We start from the raw sequence: 23,453 nt of genomic DNA on the forward strand, positions 1-23,453 counted from the left end.
GGAGAAGAATTGCTCACAAGGAGGAGGGAGTTGATGACAGGGACGTTGAGTAAGGATGTTAAGAAAAGACTCGTAAAAACTTTGATATGGAGCGTAGCTATGTACGGCGCGGAAACGTGGTCATTGAAGCAGGAGGATAGACGTAGACTGGAGGCTTTTGAAATTTGGGTGTGGAGAAGAATGGAGAAGGTGAAATGGACAGAGAAGAAAACAAATGAGGAAGTACTTGGTATGGTGGGCGAAGAGAGGAGTTTGTTGGGAGAAATCCTATGGAGGCAGGAAAAGAGGATGAAGGGGGTATTGACCGGCAGTGGGATGTTGAAAACTGTGATTGAGGGGAGAATGTTAGGCAAACGAGGAAAGGGAAGGAACAGGATAGGGATGTTGGACGGGATGAAGGAAGGAAGAAAGTACTAAGAGCTGAAGAGGGACCTGATGTAAAGTAGGATGTTGTGTTTTGCTGGGAGTCACAAATTATTTAATTAGTAATTTTGTCCATCTAAAAACCTACCTTAACCAGTAGATTACCTAATAATAATATATGTATATACATGTCCAAGCATTCACCGTAGACCTTCACGACTTTCGCCGCTGAGCGAACGGCGGTCATGATGGAATTCGTCATACCAGCGTTTCAGAGCGGCAAAGGATATGGCTTCATCGCCAAAAGTGGAAGTAAGTTGATCGATGCACTCCTGTCTTAATAATCCATGTCCGAAGTCGTAAAAAATCACCGCACCAAAGTGTCCACGCGTTAACTCCATTTTTTAACTCCAAAACACCCCCATTTGTTTATTGCTCTCACGGTTCATATACTAAAGCTATTTTAAGTTCGACGCAATGGATATAGAGCCACGTGGAGAGTGAAAATTTCGCGACAATACTCGACTGACGGCCTTTACAGTTTGAGTTTACCTTATAGTTGCCGAATAATACGCCGGCAGAAAAAAATAGACTAATGATTTGTTTAATGTGGAGGCGTCCTCTGAACCTCGAGCATTAAAGGAATTAGGGAGAGAGAGATAGGAGAGCCTCCTCCTCTCTTGCTCTCTAGTCTTTAATCAACATCCCTCTCACTAACGCGACCTTTCGCGGCATCCCCATTAGAAAGCCGCAATTAAACTCGAACTTCTTGCTTTGTGTCTTCCCGCACATTTAACATCCATTCACGAAAAATGTCAATGAATTGCAAGTGGGTGAGTGATAATGCACTTGGTTTGTGATTCGGGAAAATTGGCGAGATTCCCTATCGTGACGTCCCACTCCAGCAACCCCTTTCGGTCAACATCTTAACTAACGGGAGGGAGTCTCCTCACCTTGTTGGTTCCTTTAATACTCGAAGCCCCTTAACGCAAACAAACAACGAAACGACTTGAAAATAACCAAAAGAAACATCATGTATTCCTATTTCCATAATTACGAATCACCACGAGTGTGGTCCGAATGTGAATTCTGATGGTTAATTCCATTCAAGGGATTTACAAATCCAATATATTTTCGACCAGGGTTCTGAACGTGAAATTTAATGGAAAATGAACTGTTCAAATCGATCCAAGCTCTCAGCATGGCTGCAGTTACGACATCAGCTATATTCATGCTTTTGTGCAATAATTCTTGAACGAAATTTGGGAAAAAATTAACTTTGGGTGGAAAAGAGTTCATGAAGAGGAAATCCGATTGATCAGACGATGAGAACAAATATTTTATTATAGATGACAAAGGGAACTACAAAGGAAGACCCCACGAGCGAATTACGTGTTTCAAGTTGTGTATAATGCAAGGAGCTGTAGATAGATACAGGGAGGGATGGGCATAGAACAGAATCTTGAAGAGTTCCTTCCCCTAGACGACGGATGCCTAAGAGGACTCGTCTGGAGCATGGATTGCACCTGAGCGCGGGAGCTGGGGGCAGGCGTTTCGGAAAATCGTGATCGGCACACCATTGTGGCGAGGCTAGACACACTCGATGGGCAACAGGTGGTCCCAGTTGCGGTTTCACTCGCGAGGGAAAATGCGCCAAGAATCACGTGATGTCGATGTGAATACACCGACGAAACTAAAGAAACAAAATGAACAGGCACAGAATGACAAAGAAGAGATGGCGTTGGGCGCATCGTCTCCAGTGTTTAAGTAAGCAAAACTCACTAACTGATTTGAGAAAAAAATATTATACGTTTAAGATCATTAAAAATAGGAATATTTTTGAAGCATATGTACAGCTGAGAGAAACCCTGACAACTCCTTTTATACCGCTGTTCGATTCCAAAATGATTTACCTAATTCGTCGGATATAAATACATGTGATCACAAGTATTTATTTCCAGTTCAGCTGATTCTAAGATACACAGATTGTTTAAAGTGAACACAATACATTAAAATACAATATTGAATTCCATTGGGATTATTTGGGATCGTATAATGATTGATCTTAACCTTCGTCAGTCATTTGCCAAATGGCTCCATTGAATCCTCTGCGGTCTAATTAATGATTAGTATAGGCTTCCCCTATGACATTTGGGATGATTTAATCACATTAACCTTAGTAAATCCAACTAATCAATTACTACTACAGATCACCAACAACTTCTAATAAATGAGAATACTTGGAATAGATTCTTATGTGGTTCGATTTTTCAGCACGATATTTCCTGCACAGGAGGCGTTCGCCAAATAAAGTTTGCCACAAGAAATCAACAAACAAAATGTTGTAATTGCAGCTGGAATTATCACACAGGATATGACCACCTCTCAGAGTGATGTTGAAGAGTAGTGAAAGAGGAAATTGAAAAAATAAATAAAAATTGATACAGAGTTGAAAACGCTATGATTTTGCGAACTCGACACTTGTTCAAGTTGCGTGCCCGTTATGGGCAGAGAACCCTTTCCATCGTATCACAACATTTATGGGTAAAACCAGTTAACCGAAAAACTAAAATAAATGATGACGTTTTTCCAATTAATAATGACTAATTTTTTTCCCCTTTCTTCTTATTGCCAAATTTCGATTTACCCGTGAGCCTTAAGTGCAAACCATACGAACGCAGATGCATATTGTAGCAGAGTGATATGTAAACCATATACACCAATGCATTGATACTTATTCCGATTTCAGCTAACTCAGAGACTGCCACGCGGTCAATCAAAGTCTAAGAAACACAGGATAAATTATTTTAAAAATCGTGAATCACATTTTTAAGATCCATCCAATGCAATTAGCAAAAGCTTCATTTTTCACCTCGCTTGTGAAACAGACACAGGCCCAGCTGACTCTGGCAAATACTGGTGAGGGGGAGGGAGGCAGAGGACAAAGGTTGTTTGATCCTAACTACGTGATGATATGGCGATATGGGATAAATCTCTCATTGACTGAATGCACACAAAATTAAAACAAAACATCACTGATAAAATTTACAGAAACACGTAAATAGCGTTACTGATTACCAATGTTCCTTATATTGCAGACACATTCTTCATGAAATACGACAAAATACGACTTTCTGATGACATATGGTGAAACTTGGACCTCACTACTCATTCGGGAATTATATTTCACTAAACTAAATATACGTTAGATGTTAGTTTTAACGCACCGTTTTTCCAAGGCATTCAATCATAAAAAATACACATTATTTCTTTGATAGCTAATAAAACGCTAATTCTCTAATTTGAAACCGAGAAACGAATTGACAAATGTCAGCCTTGTTTGAGTTAAGGCGCATTTTTCCCCTTCGAGGCAAACAATTCGAAAATGATGAGACTAAAATAATTAATATTTCTAAAGGCAATTTGGCTTGGCAACACTGTATATTTATTTACAAAACAAGAACATTTTAATTAGCCCATAAAATATTAACTTTTAAAACTAGGGTATTTCTTCATATTTTAAACAATGCTTTATCCTAAAGATGTTAGCTTCGTTCAAAGGAGATAATGTTAAACATGCTTCTTTCAAAGGGCTAATTGTGGAAAAGCCAACGCAAAAAAGTGATGCCGTTAAAACAAACACAACGGGTAAAACTCTCTCTGGTGAAATTTTCGAGAAATCGGGGGTTGTTATTCGGTACGGAGGACTTCTGAATCACCGTATGTAAAGGTTTCGTTCGCTTCCGCCCACCGGCTCACCCCCACGACATTCAACATTTCATCTCTTCTGCGGCCCTTTGCATTAACTCCCTCGCTGTAACCTGCCCACTTTTAAGTGCTCAGGAGCCAACCGCTGCCATTAACGAAGCGGGAGAAAGGCTTTTATCCCAGCCATACATACATTTTTGATGGATCCACTCATGGGCTGTAAACCTGACGCAAACGATTAATTCAACTGATAACTACGGTCAAAATGTTTACGCTGCAATGCAGGGGAACTTCAACGTCCAAAACTTCTCGACTTGACTTGACTCAAGTGGTGGCCACATTGATAGGAAACATAAATTGTGGATAGCATGGCAGTAGGCGGGCGAAGGCCCTAGTCAGTGCTCATTTAGTGACGCAATTATAAAAATTGGCTCTTTGGGTAATTCCTCTTTTACAACGAAATCATCGACAAAAGGCCACGGCCTGAGCTTTGGGGTTTATAAAATTCTCTTTTACGAAAGCGTTAAATCGATGTTCCACGAAGAAACAAGAGAGAAGCTCACATGATTAAAAAAGTTAAACAAAATGATATAAAATAATGATAATCGTAATTACTGTTACACTGGAATCACATTATAATTGGCACACTCCGTAAATGAACAGATGGGAGATATTTTCGGCAGAAAGGTATAAGTAAAGTATTCTACTGTGCAAACAAAATTCGTATGCAAAAGGAAAGCTGCATTGATTATCCCGACAAAAACCCGGCTGAAATGGGTTAATGAGAGAGCCTTAACACGACAGTAAGCTTCCTTGTGGAAGGATTAACTGTTGTCGCTCTATGAAAACGGCTGTCCGACGCTTCACGAATCATGATGGACATTTAAGCCGAGAGGGACGCTTTACTACGTGGGCAATGCATTTGGCGTTCAAAACATCATCACAAGAGCAAATAACATATAAAGCGAAAAACAAATTGATCACTCGACTACTGATGTTTCTCTCTTTATATTACGCAAACCATATCAAAAAAAGACAATAAACTTGCTGATATCATTTTGTTGGATTCAGTTTTACTTACCCGTAGTTTTCTGACAACATTGATTTATTTTTACCATGCTGATTATGAATAAATGGTGATAACGGCATTAAAATTGAACGCCACCCGGACACCCGGAAAGAGTAAAAAAATACTTATCAAGCAACGTGGCAATTGAAGCACTAGCACTGTTCTGAAACACAGAAAGAAAAAACTATCGGACTCAATCAACGGAAATTAATTACAGGAGTCACTGAAAATTATGTTTGGAGGTAAAGGCAAAGTTAGGGCTTCAAAAACCTCTTATAGATATTTTAATGAGATCATAGTGCTATATCTACCGATCGGAAGAAAAATCAGTTGTTCGCAGAATTTAAATTAACAAGATATTATTAGATTAGAATTTAGATTATCAAGATATGAGAACTTTTATTACAAGCACAATGCTGGTATAATTAGCAGCGATAACACAAAAATATTAAATAGCAAGCCGTGACTAAACTACAAATCAGCTAATATTTTTACTCAATTTCGAAGGAAGCAGTGCCTTTAACAGATAAGGAAAGGACTAATGAAAACAAAGTCAAAACCACTTCTGATATCGAAATTATGGATAGTGCACAAGAGAACTCGCAGAGAAATACAAAATTTATTCAAAACGCGCTCGCAAAAGTACCTGCACTTCGTTTTGAGTCCTTTTACAAGTGCCTGAACGAAGAGACTGTTTGATAATGCATTCACAAGCCCACACTTTCGAGTTAATGCACCCAGATTACAAAGAAAACTCCTGCCGCTTGTTTGATCTCTTCTGTGGAATCTCGAAAACATTTCAGCGTGGAGAACCAAAGTGCAGCAAGTCTGACGACTCTCGTGCAAACCGTGACTGGATCCATCAATAACCACTTAGGAACGCTCAACGAATTCAATAGCGAAGTTTCACCAAGTCACGATTTTTTCGGGAAACGCTATTTTAATTGGAATCCAACTTTAACAGCCAAAAGAAGAACTAATGCAGACGTAGAGTGGAAGAAAAAAGAATTAAATTGCCAAAGAAAGATATTAAGGAAATTATGATTAATAAATGTTCAATCGATCAACCGTTCAGCAACTACTTACTTGATACATATAGTTCTTCTGAGGCAAACTTCTTAATAAAATTGAAAGATAACGCTCCGAAACATTTGTAGGCAAGATAAAACACAATGCCAATAATTCCACAGAAAAACGCTAACAGGGTCGAACTCTGATAACTTTTCGAGCATTATATTTTCATGAAGTTTCATTCGACATACATTTTAAATCATTTCGGTTTTATATTGGCGAGTACGGGATTCTGTTTCCAACAGTGACCCTTGATTAGAAGATAACATGTATAGATTGATGATACTGGATCTTGAGTTTTCCATACAAGTTGAGTGCAAAAATTCGGGAATGCGGATTGTGGATTCATTAGAAAACAGACTGCCCACACAGGCTCTTTAAGAAGGACTTAAATCGAAGGACAGGTTCGTAATTTTCAGCACAATTTTAACTATCCCCGAGTTTACTTCTATACTATACAGCACGTTGCTATACTTTGATTCTGCTTCAACTACAATAAAAATAATTTTGAATTCTTTCCTACATCGTAATTTATGATCATTATTTACACAAGCTTTAACGTAACAGTGAGGAGAAAATGTCCTTTATCATTAAATATTTATGTATGCCTGGGCAGAGTAAAGAAGAGTTACAGAGAATCAAAATGAGAAAGAATGGAGTCGTAAATGATTCATTTCTGTTTGCCTTTAACGCATTTAATATTTACAAAGTGCGCCCATAATAAAGATGAGAATTTAAGTAAGGGGTCAAACAAAGAGTCCTGTTTTTGGACGAATAAATCTCTCCTTTAAAATGATATATGATATTTTTTAGAGTTTGCAGTTTTTGAGTATCAAATAAATAAATATAAGGGTATTGCCCCATAAACATTATTCTATATAAGACGAACGATTGATATAATACGTTCCCGAGGTGGCTGTGGCTTTAGAAATTAGCTACGATTGAAGAGACACTCGTTTTAACGTCAGAGAAACGTTGAGACCAAATTCTCCTCAGGCAATCAACCACCACAGAATGTGCGAATCGCCACGAAAACCTACCATCCTTGATACAGCTAAATATCGCCCGGGGCACCAACCAGTCTGGAAGCGACGCAGAACCCCAATGGAGGGCAAAGTGACGTGGGGACGGAAGCCGAGAGTTATGTCGACGCTCCTTCCGTCCCCGGCGTCACCTCTCTTTCCTCAGGTCCTCCGATTACTGCGTCGGATTTCCCGTCTTCTTGAGCAGGTCGGACGGGGATGGATGGGGTGGGCATCCGCCACCCGTGGCGTCGATCACGGAGCGGGGGGAGCAGGGGATAAAAAGCGAGCGAGGGCTTTGCCCCCCACGAGCGAGTGTCGAGAGGCCGACGAACACGACCCCTTTCGCTCCTCGAATGTCTCCTCCTGCGCGCTGATAAGGCACGGGTCCCCTCTCTCACTAAAACCGTCCGCCTCGACTCCGCATCGAAACAACAGGCAAACACGGGGCACTCTCCACGATATTCGGTCCGGGTCTTTTGACTCAGGGAGAGTCGGCTGCGACATCGTGATCCACCCAACTGGCAATGACCTCCACGCGGAGCCCTACCGAGTTTTTAGAGAGCGACTTTTTTTTAACTGACGTCCCGAACGAAAGTGGCTCGTTGATAAGCTCTTCCTCCTTGTGAATTACAGGAAGGTATTCGCGAATCATCCATTAATTTTTAACGATAAATAAATCTGTTGAAATACCCCACGATGAATATCCGTGCGAATTTTTTTCAAGATTAATATAAATATTAAAACAACAGACTTAGAAAATACTAGGGCAGGCTGGACGTATAAGCATACTAAAATGTATAAAAAAATGTAAGGCTTGATTTTGACGAAAATAAAGTGAGTTTAAGTTATCAGAGCAATTAATATGTTTTACTCTGTACTTAATACTTCTCGTTGCTTAAAGATTTAGGCTATTTGTAAATCATTTGATCTAGTTCATTTCGAAACGGCCCCACAAAGAGAGAGAGAGACGTCCAAAATCAGTTACGGTTACACATTGGCGTTAAGGGCAGTGTGATGACAGGGCTTCGTGCGGGGAAATATTTTTATGCGCTTTGGATTTAAATATTTAAAAAATCGGAAGGTGAATAAGGCGTACTCAATAAATTCTAGGATTCTTCAGAAGATCAATCATCTAAGACAATATTTTACCATCAGAGACTTGAATTTTTAAAGATTTCATTTTGATATACAATGCAAATAAATAGCTCCTTGAAATTCCACAAATATACTATTAAAATTATCTCATTTGCATAGATTTTTATAAATTGTTCTTTAAAATCCGGTAAAATGCAAATTCAAAAATCAAGGGGTAAACCTGAATTAAAGATGCAATAAATATGGACGCGTGACACGGGGGTTGTTAACATATATGATGAATATGGAACAATGAAATAACACGGTAAACATTTTCTTGGGAGAAATTTATTATTTTTTACATTCTTCACCAAGAAAGACATTTAATTACTCATCGCAGGAAGAAGACTATTTAGAGGAGAATTTCCTCCAAAATTGCCGTACAGCTATTGCAGAATTATTATCATGAAAGGGTCAAAAACAGCAATCCCAACTAAACTCGTTTACCCACCGTGAATAATTATTACCTTACATTTCTTCACCGGCTTTAACGTGGTCTGTGCAATAAATACGCGAACTGGTGCAATCTGGCGGCCATAATGCGGACTATAGCCCCGCCTACTAGCGGCGCTAGTTGCCTGAGACCCAATGAGCCGTATATGCTTGGCGGATCGTCGAGCTGTGCGCATGGTGCCATTTATGATAGTTTCTGTTGCCCTTATTTTACTGCTTGTCGAAAATGGAAATGGAGGAAATTACAGAGCAACGAATCAACATCAATTTTTTCGGTAAAACGTGGTACAGATATCAAAAAATTACTGAAATATTGACAGCTGTTTACGGTGATAATGCTCTGAAGAAAACATCAATTTTCAAGTGGATGAAGCGTTTTTAAGATGGCCGATAAGACGCCACGGATGATGCTGGGCGGGGACCTTCAACCACCTGTGTTGACGACAACATTGATCGTGTGCGGTCCCTTGTCATTACCGATCGTCGAAAAAATCTCCGAATGACAGCTGATGAACTGAACTCAGGAAAATGAGCAGTGCCCACTATTTTAACCGAACATGACGGATGGATCGTTCACCATGACAATGCACCTGCACATTCAGCATTGATTGTTCGCCAGTTTCTGGGGAAAAAATCAATCCCCATCCTAGGTCATCCTCCTTATTCGCCAGATCTCGCTCGCCCCCTGCGACTTTTTCCTATTCCCAAAATGCAAAGATGTGATGAGGGGACATCACTGGGAAGATGTGGACCTAAGAAAGCAAGAAACAACGAGAAAACTAAAAAGCCTAACTGCCGAGGACTTCCAAGGGTGCTCTAAACAGCGGAAAGGAAGATGTAATAAGTGCATAGCAACGAATGAGAGTAATTTGAATGGGACGAAATCGATGTAGACTAAATTTTGCAAAGTAAAGTTTTTATGGCCTCAGTTCGCGTATTTATTGGACAGACATCGTATGTTTTAAGTAAGGTTTCAGAGCCCCGCCGCCTGTAAAAGGACGTAATAGAAATGCTAAGATCTAATTTTTGGAAGCGACATGTTTTTCTTACCTTCACTTGTAATTGTCACACTTATTTTATATTCTCCGTGCGTAGTAAAATAGAAAAAATATCGTACTCACGAAAAAAAATCTATCAAGAGATTTCAACGGGAGTAAATACTTCGGTGCACAACAAATACGTTTTGGCAATATCCCCGATTACGAAAGCCAACGAGTGCAGATGTGAACTAACCTTCTGCATAATCGTAAACGGAATAGATATAATGTGGCAGCCGAGAAAGATGGAGAAAACCACCTACGAAGAAGTATGTGAGAGAGGAGCATGCTATATCAAAACGTGCGGGGAATGTTAGGTAAGGCGGTTGTCGGATAAATGCGAGAGAAAGTAAGACGTAAACTGGAAGGAGAAGATAGTGTGAGGAAGTGGGAGGGGAAGGGTGTAATATAATGGAAAATGTTGAAGAAGACTGAAAAAAAGAATAGGAATTTTGGATGGTTTGACGTATGAAATAAAGAAAAAGGAGATGAAAAAGGAAGTAATTGCATGCTTTAATATGCACTTTTGTTGCTCAGAATAGGGATAGAAACATAGTCTAACAATTTTCTATGACGGTCCTAAGGATTTACTACATCCAGTAATGTATGAACTAATTGCATCTGGTCCGAAAAGAAGCATCTGAATGTTAAGCTAGTGCATCGACCACTTCATTAAGATTTTATGTTTTTTAAAATTTAAAATATGATACTTAAAAAAATTTAAATTGAAGCTAAAATGTCTTCCACAGATATTTTGATCGTAAATCTTTTCCCCAACCTAGTACGTTGGGTGAAACTTCGTGTCGATCGAATTTTATCACTATGACCTTCAAATTGAGTGGTTTAATTGCGATTAAAAGGCTTGTAGGACAAGGGATTCCGCATTTTGTTCCCGAAACGTTTTCATAAAATCTTCTATTCATAAGACATTTCAATTAATTGGGTTCCAATCCTATAAGACAGGCCACCAAGAGGTCATCCAAGAGCAACTAATGGCTCGTAATCGAAGAATTACATACAACCGTTAGTTATCCTATCGATTGAATGTCTACTTGCATGCATACCATAAGTGATGTAATATATTCTTGGCATTTGTTCTATAAACGAAACATTTGGGAAATAATACTGTTTCGTCAATGTGCTTGACTTCATTTGGGCGATACAAAATATTGTCCTCCAATGATAATTTCGACTTATTGCTGGGTTGAATATAGCATAACCGTAAGTGCGGGGAAAGTAGTTCGCTAGCTACACTAAACCTCCTCATAATAGTACGTATATGAGCACACCTGTGCCACCAGGACCAATTAATAAGAATCGAACATTCAAATGAACGAATAATGTTTAAAATTAAGCTTAAGAAGCATATAATCCAGGAAGTGTAAATGAAATTTAATTTTCATCGACTATTAAATTACGGCTTCGCATAGACACATATGTTAGGTCATTTTCAATTTATCACAATAACAATAAACTATATCTTTAAAAATATACCAACTGGTAATCAAACTTTGGCATATTACTTGATTGGAAGGACGATTCTTTGGTGGGAGTCTTTGAAATGTACTTGTCAATTAAAAATTCAAATTTTAGATACCCATTTTTCTGAGTTATATTACGAGTAGCTTCGAGAACCATTTCACCCAAATTTGCATAGTATTGACTTTTAGTTATTGAAATTTAATTCTTTTTTTGTGTGCCAATCTTTTTACTAGCCTCGTTAAATTCCGCGTTGTATTTATGGTTACTTGATTGGTTTGTCGTGGTAATACACATTTGTTCACGGGATTTGTCGGAAAAACTCTTTGATTAAATACATAAAATTCTAAATAACTAAAAAAATGAAATAAAATGCATAAATTTAGAGACTTCAAGATATGTTCCAGTAATGATAACTGACGATAAAAACCTAATCGTATAATTCGTCTTCGGGTAATTGAAATGACCGTGCGTAGCAGTCAAAGTGTATTACTAACATACTTAAGACGTTAAGCGTTTCACATTTGCACTAGTTTGTTTTCTGACAGCTGGTGTTCTAAGTTCCTTACTTTCACCGCTCAGCATGGCGAAAAAACACATTTAAAACAAGTTCGCACGCCTCTGCGTGGAGCAGTCGGAAGAAGGGCATACCCAATCCAATTCGGAAAATACAGCATCATCAGGAGGCGATTGGTCGTGCAACGAAGAGCTAACTATCTACAAGCGACAATCCATTCCACTGTGATATGAGACAACATTACTTGAGATTTAGTGATCCTGGCGTCAAAAACACCTACCTGTATGATTGAGGCATGTATTTCTATTTACAAAATTAAAACTCCAAATGGTAGATATAAAGCATTGGCGGAATGTATCAACTACTATATTTATTTAAATAACCAACTTAGTCATAATAATTTCTTGATTTCTCAGTTTTAACGACAAATTCCTCATTATTTATGGATTTTTTGAAGAAAACATTCTGAAGGACGAATATTTAGCTGCCTATTCGATAAAGCGTGTAATATTTGTGACTCAATGACTATGAATGAAATACTTCCGCTTACTCTATGTTAAAAATGAGGCCCTTGAATGCTTTAATAATCATTAACGGTGCTTACATTACTATCTTCTCAATCACAGCGAAGAGGTTAAAACATAATATTTTGATTTCCGCTTACGACATAATTTTCGGTCAATAACCTCTTTCCCAAAGTGAAAAGAATAAGTTATTATCACAAAGCGCACCCAGATGAACGAAAATAATGCCATTCACGCCCTAACATTTCCTATTACTAGCCAGCAACAGTTTCAGTCGAAAAAAAGCATCACGCATAAGGTAAATGACCACGCGATCCAACGGTTTATTTCGGTAAATGACACGCCATTAGATCTTATTGAAAAAATGAAATGCTTAATCTCTTAGAATAATGAATTAGGAGGCCTCGTCCACGCTCTTTATTCCAATTATTCAAACGGAACACCCCTTACTTTTATTTACTCGTTAATCACGTCCAAATTTTGAAGAAGGAAACAAATTTTCCAAGCCAAAAAAAATTAGTCCTTCGACAAAATGAAAGTACTTCGAAGAAAAAATAGGTGATTTTAAGATCGATTTTCCACATCTATGCGAAAGAGAACACAATATAAAATACTTGGGTAACCAATGACATTTTCCCATAAAAATTGGGAAAACACCTAACAAGCCTCGAACTGTGAAGATGAATGGAGAATGAGCGATCGCTTTCCTCTGGCTGTCAATTTTATTTTTTTTCGAAAATAAATTTCAGCAAAATATCATGCTCACCCGAACAAATGGCCGTGGGCAACGATATTTTTAAAGAGCGCATCACTCAGTAAATTTGGAGCCGCTCAGTCTGAAAGGCGAATAACATCCTGTACGTTCCGCAACACACATTGCAGACATATTTTGGTATGGGCTAACGAAGGTACGAGAGTGCTGTGCTGAAAACTGATGCACACACGCTGCAAACGCCACAACTAAGACTATTGACCACAAACAAAATGACCTTGAGAAGCACTCCCGGGGGCACGTGGAAGTAACGTTCCCCCCTCTACCCGCATGCGCAGGTTTGAGGTCGTTCCATTCATCCAATGTATTTGGAGAAACAGATGTACGGAGACGTGTTCTAGTGCTATGTCGACGCGAGTTAAACAGCGTGCTGTTATCGAATTATTAAAGTATCGTCCTGTTATTCAAGTTTTAGTATTTTATTTTATGAAGCACTTATTCATTTACCTTTCTATTCAGACTATTATTTTTTCACCATCATCTATGCTCAAAACTCGAAAGCCTACGATATACATGTATGTCATCATCTTCCTTGCTCTTTTTACTTGATCTAGGATTAAATTAATTTCTCTTGGGGTTAGCTATAAGACGAATTCACAACCATTCTTTGTAATTATTATAAAAATATACGTAATTCCTGAAGGGCGGGCCTCGCTGGCACGAATTAAATTGAAGTAAATTGCGAAGAAAGATTTATCCTCAGTCGGTAATCCAGATGTTTTCCAAGAACATGAAAAGCATTTAAAACATTTATAAATAGCCCGTATATAGATAGCACTAATACATACGTTGAAGAAAGTGCCAATTTATGCGCGAAATGCTGTCCCAATAAGGTACAGATGGGATGGTATAACACACATGCAGAGCACGATAACTCTCCGCCCCTGCCGCTCCTCATACGGGGAAACCCAAAATAATTCAACCGTACATTTGCATTGTGAGACACCTAATGATGACATTTGTTATCAGTAAATATTTCTTATTTTAATATTTAAACTACGATTATTCGCCATTGGAAAATGCGTCGACTGTAAAGCAGCAATTGAGCGCAGCGTTTACTTTTGCGAGGACATCCTTCAGTATGTGAATGGCTGAGAAACCACACGCTCCTACTATGAACACCAATAATTCTGAATATAACATTTGAAAAATACGACATTTGGCAACATATGACGAATCCTCTCACACAGCCAGGAAGTCACGACGTATTACGGCTTGCGTCACTTCCACTTGAGTCCCTAAACGGCGTTCCAAATTCGCCAGCATACCTTGGGGCACACTCACGCGAGCTCAATAGTTCGGTGTTCCAGGGTTTCCCACTACGTTTGAGCACCCTGTAGATGAGTCACAACTTACAATCTTGAAGAAACTTTGCTGATGGAACTTTATTGAAGGGGAATTTTTGAAGACATGTAGCTCAGTGTTAACATTACTTATCGCTCAAATGCCATGATAGCCCTCTAAGGGAATTCATCCTATGATTCCAAATACAGAAATCACGTAAAAAGGCGAATTAACACACGTTTTGGAAAACGTTTTTGGAAACAGTTTCGCGAGGTACCAAAAAAATAAAGACGGCGAGAACAAGTGTGCTAAATGGATAGGCGAACCTCAGGACACAAAAATCTTGGAGAATAACTCTCTCGCCGCGTCGCCTTGAGTTAAGCCTTTAATAGCCTCGACGCGACCTTTGAATGCTGGTTCCCACTCCCTAAAAGCGGTCTTCGCGCATTAAAAATTCAAGCTTCTTGAAAAATGCAAACCCGCATAAAGCTTATACTAGATGACACCTTACATGGCGTGAAAAGAAATGGATTGTGAGAGCAGACGAACGGGACGAAAGACTTGGCCTAAAGAGACGATCCGGACGCCGTTCATATTTTGGGAGGAAATATTTAAGAGCTGGCTGTCAGCGGGCGCGCACCTCCATTGAGGCGTCTTGCGCAACGTACTCACCTGCATTTTGACGGCGATTATGATGGAGGAGAGATCCGGGCCCAGTGCTTTCAGAATAACCAAGCGGGAGAGGGTGAGCGAACACAGCCTGTAAAGAAACGAAAGCGAATTAATTCATACAATTAAATACGCGAGAGGGTGCATCGTTATGTAAGATTTTAACTGAGTATCGACGATAAGCACAATTGGTGCGAACAACTTTCAAGTAATTTCAAATTATTCAAATAACTGAGGGGTTTTATATCTAATGACGGAGGCGGTTTTAAACGAATACAGAGCCATTATCATGGTACGAAGCATTGGAAACATGGTACGAAGCATTGAAACTGGAACGAAGCATTTAAATACATGCAGGCATAGTATTTTTTTAAAAAAGATATAAGTATTAATTCTATGAAAATACTTTTACAAGCTCAGAGTTGAAAGGGATACTTCTGCATTCGATATGCATGCAATAAATGGTAATTCTCCCCTCAAAAAGCTACTTCGGCCTTCCTCTTTACTTTGAGTTAACCACCCAGTGCGAGTAAAACATGCAGCTTCTCTGTACATAGTTTTCTTACGTCATTGTTTGACAATTGAACTATAGTTTAATATGAATTGAGTATGATGCATATGGCAGGTTGAATTTTTTTCACCATCCTTACAATTTGAACACCAATCATGAACTAGCACATGAACTAAGGTGGACTCAAACGTTGTAGAAGGCAAAAATAACTTCATTTACTTTAAAACATAAATGGCATATGTGTGCGTAAATATATATATATATATATATATATATATATATATATATAACGATTGTACGGAAAACACACACAAGCGGCACAATAGAACTCAAATAGAAAAGCAACATTTAAAAGGACACTCACACGGTAATTTGTTCGAGCTTTCGACCCTCTCCCTTCAAGAAAGAGTAAGTAAGAGCAAGTAAGAGTAAGTACTTGAAGAAGGCCTCTGAGAGGGCCGAAAGCTCGAACAATTTACCGTTGAGTGTCCTTTTAAATGTTGCTATTCTATTTGTGTTATATTGTGCCGTCCCATTATATATATATATATATATATATATATATATATATATATATATAATGGGACGGATGGATAATATATATATATATATTATATATATATATATATATATATTTATATACATATATATACATATATTTATATTTCAGAACAAGGATGTATTTCGTCTAGCCCCTTAATTTCGTCATCACTGGAAACGCCTAATCTGAGATATGATGATGCAGTCCGCGTACAAATGCACGAAACATTAAATTAATCCGTTAAATATGTCCTTTAAGCTGGGGTAGGTTTTACATAAATGTTTTAAATTAATCCTTTTTACTGATGATATCAGTACATCCATTATAATCTTTTTTCAAAATGTTTTAGAATAAATCATGGGAGAACTAACTCGAAATTCAGCCATTAAAATTGCTAACAGCTAAAATTCTCTTCAGAGGTGCATCGACAACATTTTCGCAACATCTGTGGTTATTAGACGTTTACGGCCGAACCGCCTTAAAGATTCCCAGTCCTCCATCCTCGCTCCACGAGAAAAATCGATGACTCTTAAGAGCGAGCACTTCACAAAAGCGACGAATATATGCACGACAGCCGAGTTGTGTGCGCATGCACTTAACTACGCAAGGAGGAAGTCGGTGTGGGGTCAAGCCTTGCAATAAAGCCACCCACCAATGAGACCTGCGACGCGATAGCATCGCTCGTGATCGCGGCGAGTGCGCGGAAAGCCACGCAGCGTGCAAAAACCGGCAGCGGCGAAACATAACACGACGCATTTCTGTCCGTACCCTTAAGCACTGCAGAGAGAGCAAAAATTGCAGAAAATATAACCCGTCCACCCGTTTAATGGTTGAACTGAGAGATTAAAAAGCCAAGTCGTTGCAGCACGCCATGGACACTTGCGGAGCAGAAATTGACCGGACCGATAGCTATTTCCGATTTATAAGGAGAAAACCCTATTACACAACGGAATTTTACGGTGTTATGTGACGATTCCCACCTTATGCATTGACTCCATTTTGGTCTTCTGCAAAGGCACTTCACCGCTGCCAATCATGGACGTCATTGAGAATGGCATGAAGCGCATTCAAGACAAGAACTCCCTCGTGCCCTCACATAAAGGAATAGTTGTCTTCGTAACAGATTGGGGGAGGGTGACATTTTACGACAGGTATCATACAATCAAAGACTTTGCGAAGGGAGGAAAATAGTCCACCAGTTCATTTAGGGCTGATTAATGCGTGACCAAAAATTTGACACTTAGAAACCGTAACAATACGACTCCCGCCAAGGAGGAGATTTTGAGTATGGCGTTTGGCCGGCGCAGGGTATTTCAGAGTATCCGTTAACATATGCAGCCGGCGACACGTATCCTGTTACCCGATGCCGTTCACGTGTTCACCGAGGCGAATTTCAGGGAATTACGAGGTAAAGCCGGGCATTAACTTTTTTTTTGATCAGGCTCATTTGAAAAAAGGTATAGGTAACTTTAGAAAAAAGCGTGCCATTAAGATCAACGTTTTTGACACAACTATCGAATGGACAAGGAATACCTAAACCATAGCATATTGAAATTCTTTGAGGCTTGGAAAACCAAGGTACGATAGTTTCAAGAGGCACGAATGCAGGAAATGGAAGTGCGGGAAACAGGGGTGTGCTATCGGAAAATCTTCAGAACTGAGACTACCACGGGTTTCCAGGATAGAACACAGATGAGAGGAGGAGAGTAAAAGAGTGAGAGAAAGAAGAGTGAACAATAATAATTCGGCTTCACTCGGACCAGATTGAAAGGGGCTGTGGCAGCCCCTTCTTTCATTTAACCCATCGTCAAACACATTCAGTGAAAATATAATTACACTTGAGTGCTCAATAATATAAAAAATAACTAGATTTTGACAAACGATTGAAAATGAATATGCATGAGTACAAAGAGTGTAGAAAGATACACAAAATTGTGGGAAAAACGTAAGAACTAAGTATTGGGAGAATATCAAGGCAGGAAAATGCTAATTCGAATCAATGTGGTCCATAACCGCCGAACGGCGAACTCGGAGGGGGTGGGGAAGTTTCATGGTGATATCCATGTATATGGGCAAGTTGTGCCATTAGATTTTAAAAGAAAGGCCTGGTTTCACCCGTAAATCATTCAACATCCGTACTGTTAGCATCCATTGTCATCTTTATCGTCAAGAGTCACTTATAATGTTACTGCGACTAAAGAAGTCAAAATTGTTGAGCCAATACCCTTGAACCTTTTTCATAACACTTCGTACTACGAGACTAAAAGCGATGAGAATCAAATTGTCACACAAACTCATTCGGCGTATCAAAGAGGTACGAGGAGAGGGCGGCAGCTTTTCCGCTCTGGAAGCGCCGTGATTGCTTCTCTCCCACCCAATTCAATCATCTAACTGTTAAATCACAATCATCCCGACGCCACCACCTGATAACGGCGGAGGACGGACCCCGCCGAAAAAATACATGACACATTGCCGAGATAACACTCTCGGATGAAACACTCTCGCGAAAAATTCCGCATCGGATTGGGGGGAAAGATTCGAATGCCCAAAGCAAACACGCACGCACACCGTCGTTTCTCTTTCTCTCTTTTCCAAACGATAAACGTCGAAATTTCGAGATTCCATTGTTTTCTGAATCAATCGAACCAATCCAGAGAATATGACGTTAAAAACGATTAAACGCGTGGAAGAATCCATTCGTCATAAATTACCAAGGTAAAAACACGGCGTCGATGCAACGCTTGCCATAGTACTCGTGAGAGAGAGAAGAAGGGTTGGACAAAGAAACCGGCGAAAGAAATTGGAGCATATGGGTTTCATGGTGAGAGAGGTCAGTCATTCTAATAGTCAGAACAACTTAAAATACGTGTACAAACGAGGTCTGGCCACTAAATACGCGAACTGGTGCTATCTGGCGGCCATAATGCGAACTACAGCCCCGCCAACAGTGCCCACAATTTTAACCGAGCAGGACGGATGGATCGTTCACCATGACAATGCACCTGCACATTCAGCATTGATTCTTCGTCAGTTTCTGGCAACACATTCAATCGCCATCCTTGATCATCCTCCTTATTCGCCAAAACTCGCCCCCTGCGACTTTTTCCTATTCCCAAAATGCAAATATGTGATAAGGGGACATCACTAGGAAGATGTGGACTTAATAAAGGAAGAAACGACGAGAAAACTGAAAAGGCTAACTGCCGGGGAGGACTTCCAAGGGTGCTTTAAACAGTGCAAAAGAAGATGGAATAAGTGCATAGCAACGTATGGAGAGTAATTTGAATGGGACGGAATCGATGTAGACTAAATTTTGCAAAATAAAGTTTTCATGGCCTCAGTTCGCGTATTTATTGGACAGAAATCGTACAGATCGGGTCACGGACGGGAAAGAAGAGAGTTTCTGACAAGGGGTGGACAACAATGGACAAATAAGTAATATGGAGGGAGAGTGCAAAATAGGAATAAGTGCCGCGTGTGGTAGGGGAAGGGAGGAGGCTGTTGGGAGAAATTGGAAGAAGGCAGCAGTTGCAAAGAATTTTGATTGGCGAGTGATTCTTCCATGGATGGATGGCGAATGAATTAAGGGAGGTGGAGACGAAGAGTGGTTTTTTGTGAAGTGGACTGTGTGGTTCCCTTCCCACATCGTGTTGGATATAGTTTAGAATTGCAGCTTTTATTTTATCCCGCGTCCATCAAAAACATACATTGACTGTTGACTATTGTAAATAATAATAATAACACCAAAAATTATACGTATATTCCGGAACTTTTCCTTCCTACAACCAATAACATATAAAAACTTAAAACTTCCCCAATCTTATCCCATCCCATTTAAAATATCCCCCACATTTCCCGATCTCTTGCCACTGGCCGCAAGAGTCGCGCGCACGTGTAAACATGTAGGTGTACACAAGGTTTGTATACAAAGTATCGGTGACAATTTTTTCCTAACGTGTCCGCGAAGTGCTGAATTCAGACCGCCGGTTGAGTGTCCGAGTGATTGCAGATCGTATTGGCAATGATAAGATAGTGACAGTGAACACTATTAACACTGAAAATTTGGCAGTGCGAAAATCAGCGATAAACTCGTCCCAAATGTTTTGACGGACGTCCGAGACAGAGTCTAGTTGCAAAGATATGTAACGGCATCACGACGTTTCCCCTACCCCCCTTACAGTCCCAATTTACACAAGACTACTTCCTATCCCAAAAGCTGAAATCTTCTCTCCAAGGACACCACAATGGGACCCTATGTGCCCTCAAAGAAGCTTGCACGCGTACCCTTAAGGACCTTCCGGACCAAGAAACCTTCGAGTCGTGGAAAAGCCGCTGGCAAAAGTGTGTCGACGCTCTAGGGACGTACTGGGAATAATTCGAGGCATTGTAGCAAAATCTGAAATAAATCTATTTTTGCAAAACATTTCCAGACAAACTTTACACAAACCATGTACGTATAACTGTGGGATGGGTGGCCGCCTGCAACGTAGACTACATCGGAGGAAGATGAGTGCTTGGATACGGAGAGCCGTTGGCAAAAAAAAGAGGACATATTTCTGCTAAAAAAAGGAATACATCCAGTGTTTCCCAACAAAGAAAAATATCGCGAGAAGGATCACTGAAACCTCCTCGCGGCCCTTCTCTTATCCGCAGCGATGAGACGGAGCAAAAAAAGTGTGGAAGGAGGGAAGAGGGTGAAGGGAGGGGAGGAGGGAGAGGACACGGGAAAACCCTGAAAGGGGGGAGGGAGGGAGGGCGAGACACAAGCAAGGGGGAGGACGGCACGAAAATGAACGAGGGAGAAAAAGGGTGCGTGCGAGGGAGGGGGGGGTTTGAGGGTGGCGTGATGTGGAGGTTGCCGAATGCGCCAGGCGCCAGTCACAGTGAGTCATTCCAATCGACCGGAGGGAGGGAAAGAAATCCTCCCCGGCCTTCCGATTCGAGGCGTTCCTTGCGAGAAGATCCCGAAGAGAGAGAGAGAGGGAGGGAGGATATTCCGGGTGGAATAATAAATAGTGAATGGGGATAGATCGGCGGGTGGGTGGGGTGGGCCTGAGGGAAGAACCGTGGGAGTACGGGCGAAGGTGGAGGAGACGTCGGCGGGAGGGAAAGGAAGGTAGGAAAAAGGAAAGTCGAAGACGCCCGCCACGTGGGAGAGTTGCTGCGAGGGATTAGGGAGAAGGGGTGAGGATAATGGGAGAGAGGAGATCATGGGGGAGGGGGACCCAGGGGAGAATGTGTCGCGATCACACCCACAGACTAGGGGGTTGCCAACTCCTCCAGAGTTGATTCGGGGAAGTATCGGGGAGAGGAGTGGAAAATTTTGTGAGACCCTTTCAAGCTATCACACTACCACTTGGGGGAACTGCTAAAATCCAGGAGGGTTTTGTTTTTAAATATATGCTTTTTTCGAAAGTTAACTCTAGCAAACTCACCATTCAGGCCTCTGCAGAGTGTTGCAGATGGTGACGAATTTGATCATCGTTGTTCCATTTCCCTTATTTATTTATTTTCAAAACGACGGCTTTCATCGACTTGAATAAACTCTAACGCAATAAATGAGGATGTTAGATGATTCAACGCAAGTATCTATCAGTCCCGAAGAGTTAGGAGTGAAAAGGGAATTCCCAGGTACGCTGCAGTTGATTCAGTTTAATCTTCGTTGACTCGAAGGTTAAAAGAAAGATAAAATATTCAATCGATTCGCAACGATATTTTAAATTAGTAGAGAATAAACAAATGCCTTCATATTCATACTAAAAGATGTCACATTTAGGTGACAACCCATATTTCTGTGCAGCATTATAGTGAAATTCGTTGCTATCCAATAAAATTATGGGGAATCATTTAGTTTATTTTCCATCCGAAGGTGAAATACATAAAATTCAGTTAACCCTTTAATTTTATTAACTCCTAATTACTTTATAATGGGTAACAAAGTGAAAATTAATACTTTTGAACAGAAATACGCTTTCGTCATTTTCCCCGTGAATGCAATAGATGTTCTAGTAGGCACAGTTACAAAGACTAATAATTTTTTGATAGCATTATCATATAGCGTTCTGATAAAGAATTCACCGCCACGAGATAAAAAACGAAACGTTCACGGCCGCATGCGTCATGAATTTAACGGAAATTATAAATAAATTTCTGTCTTAACGCTGGTTGAAAATTAACCGTTAAGTGATTAAAGTTAACAATTCGCTTCGAATTGTGCTCACGCTAAGACATCTTAATGGCATTAAATTCACATTTCGTGCAAAAAACTATGATCTAATTGAATACTGCAGCATGGTGACCGAAACATTGATATTTGATTTCTCTAAATTAATTCGCAAAAGCGTTGGGTGATATTAAGGTAACCAGAGGTTTACTACGTTAGGTTTACGGGATATAAAAACTTCTTTGGCCCTTTGAATAAAAAATTAAAACCAATTAATCATCATTTAAAGTTATAGTATTATGTTCATAATGCTACTGTTTACCGAAATTATTCCATTACTGATTGATAATTTGTAAAATAAGATCTAATGATTGGTTCATGAACATCACTTGACTCACCATTGCTAAGGAAGGTTTAAGCGATCGAGAAGAAAGTAGGTAATACTCATTCCGAGGAAAAATCGAGTACCAAGTTATGTTTTATAAATATACTTCAGAAGTTAGATCTAAATATTAATTTTTGTTTCATCGTTTCTATAAAATAATTGGTCCTTTAACGAATGATTGAATGTTTGAAAAAGCTTTAACATATGCCGAGCTCAGTTGAGTCGTGGCGTCATTTCCCCTTCAAGACGAACAATTCGAACATTAATACACGTATTATGCGTCATTGAATCCCAGAGTAGAGTGCGAATTTTTAAAATAAATGTACAATAATATTTTAATTTTTTTTGTAAATACTTTTCAACTATCACTTCTAAGAAAAAATACTTTTTAGAAATGAAAATATTACATTTATCTGCTAATTATTACTTTTTTAAAAAGAAGCCGATCATTCCAACATATTCTGAATAATGTATTTTTTAAAGATATCAGCAGCGTCCGTAGGATCTCATGTTATGCGTACTTTTTATTTTTTAGAATCGATCACGGAATAACTTGCGCGGAAAGAGCAGCAATTCACTCTCAATATATAAAAATGGCTTCAGAGATGCTCGGGCGAAATAATTACAACATTTCACAAGGGGGCACTGTTTGAAACGGTGGGGGTTGGCGATCCTCCCTTGGGATGAGGATGGTACACGGGGCAGGGATTACACCGGAGATGAGACGAGGGAGCGCAAGAGGGAACGA

At 39.7% G+C, this 23,453-nt stretch overlaps 1 protein-coding gene across 1 annotated transcript in view; it reads right to left on the bottom strand.

The window, feature by feature from the left end:
• Positions 1–23,453, bottom strand: part of KrT95D (phosphofurin acidic cluster sorting protein KrT95D) — a 406,149-nt gene that overhangs the window by 56,440 nt on the left and 326,256 nt on the right. The window contains exon 2 of the mRNA XM_071583373.1: positions 15,109–15,196. Within this exon, the coding sequence (XP_071439474.1) occupies positions 15,109–15,196 (88 nt within the window). The remainder of the gene's footprint in view (positions 1–15,108; positions 15,197–23,453) is intronic.

Source organism: Hetaerina americana, unplaced genomic scaffold, assembly GCF_022747635.1.
Source record: "Hetaerina americana unplaced genomic scaffold, ioHetAmer1.1.p SCAF_133, whole genome shotgun sequence".
Taxonomy (NCBI): domain Eukaryota; kingdom Metazoa; phylum Arthropoda; class Insecta; order Odonata; family Calopterygidae; genus Hetaerina; species Hetaerina americana.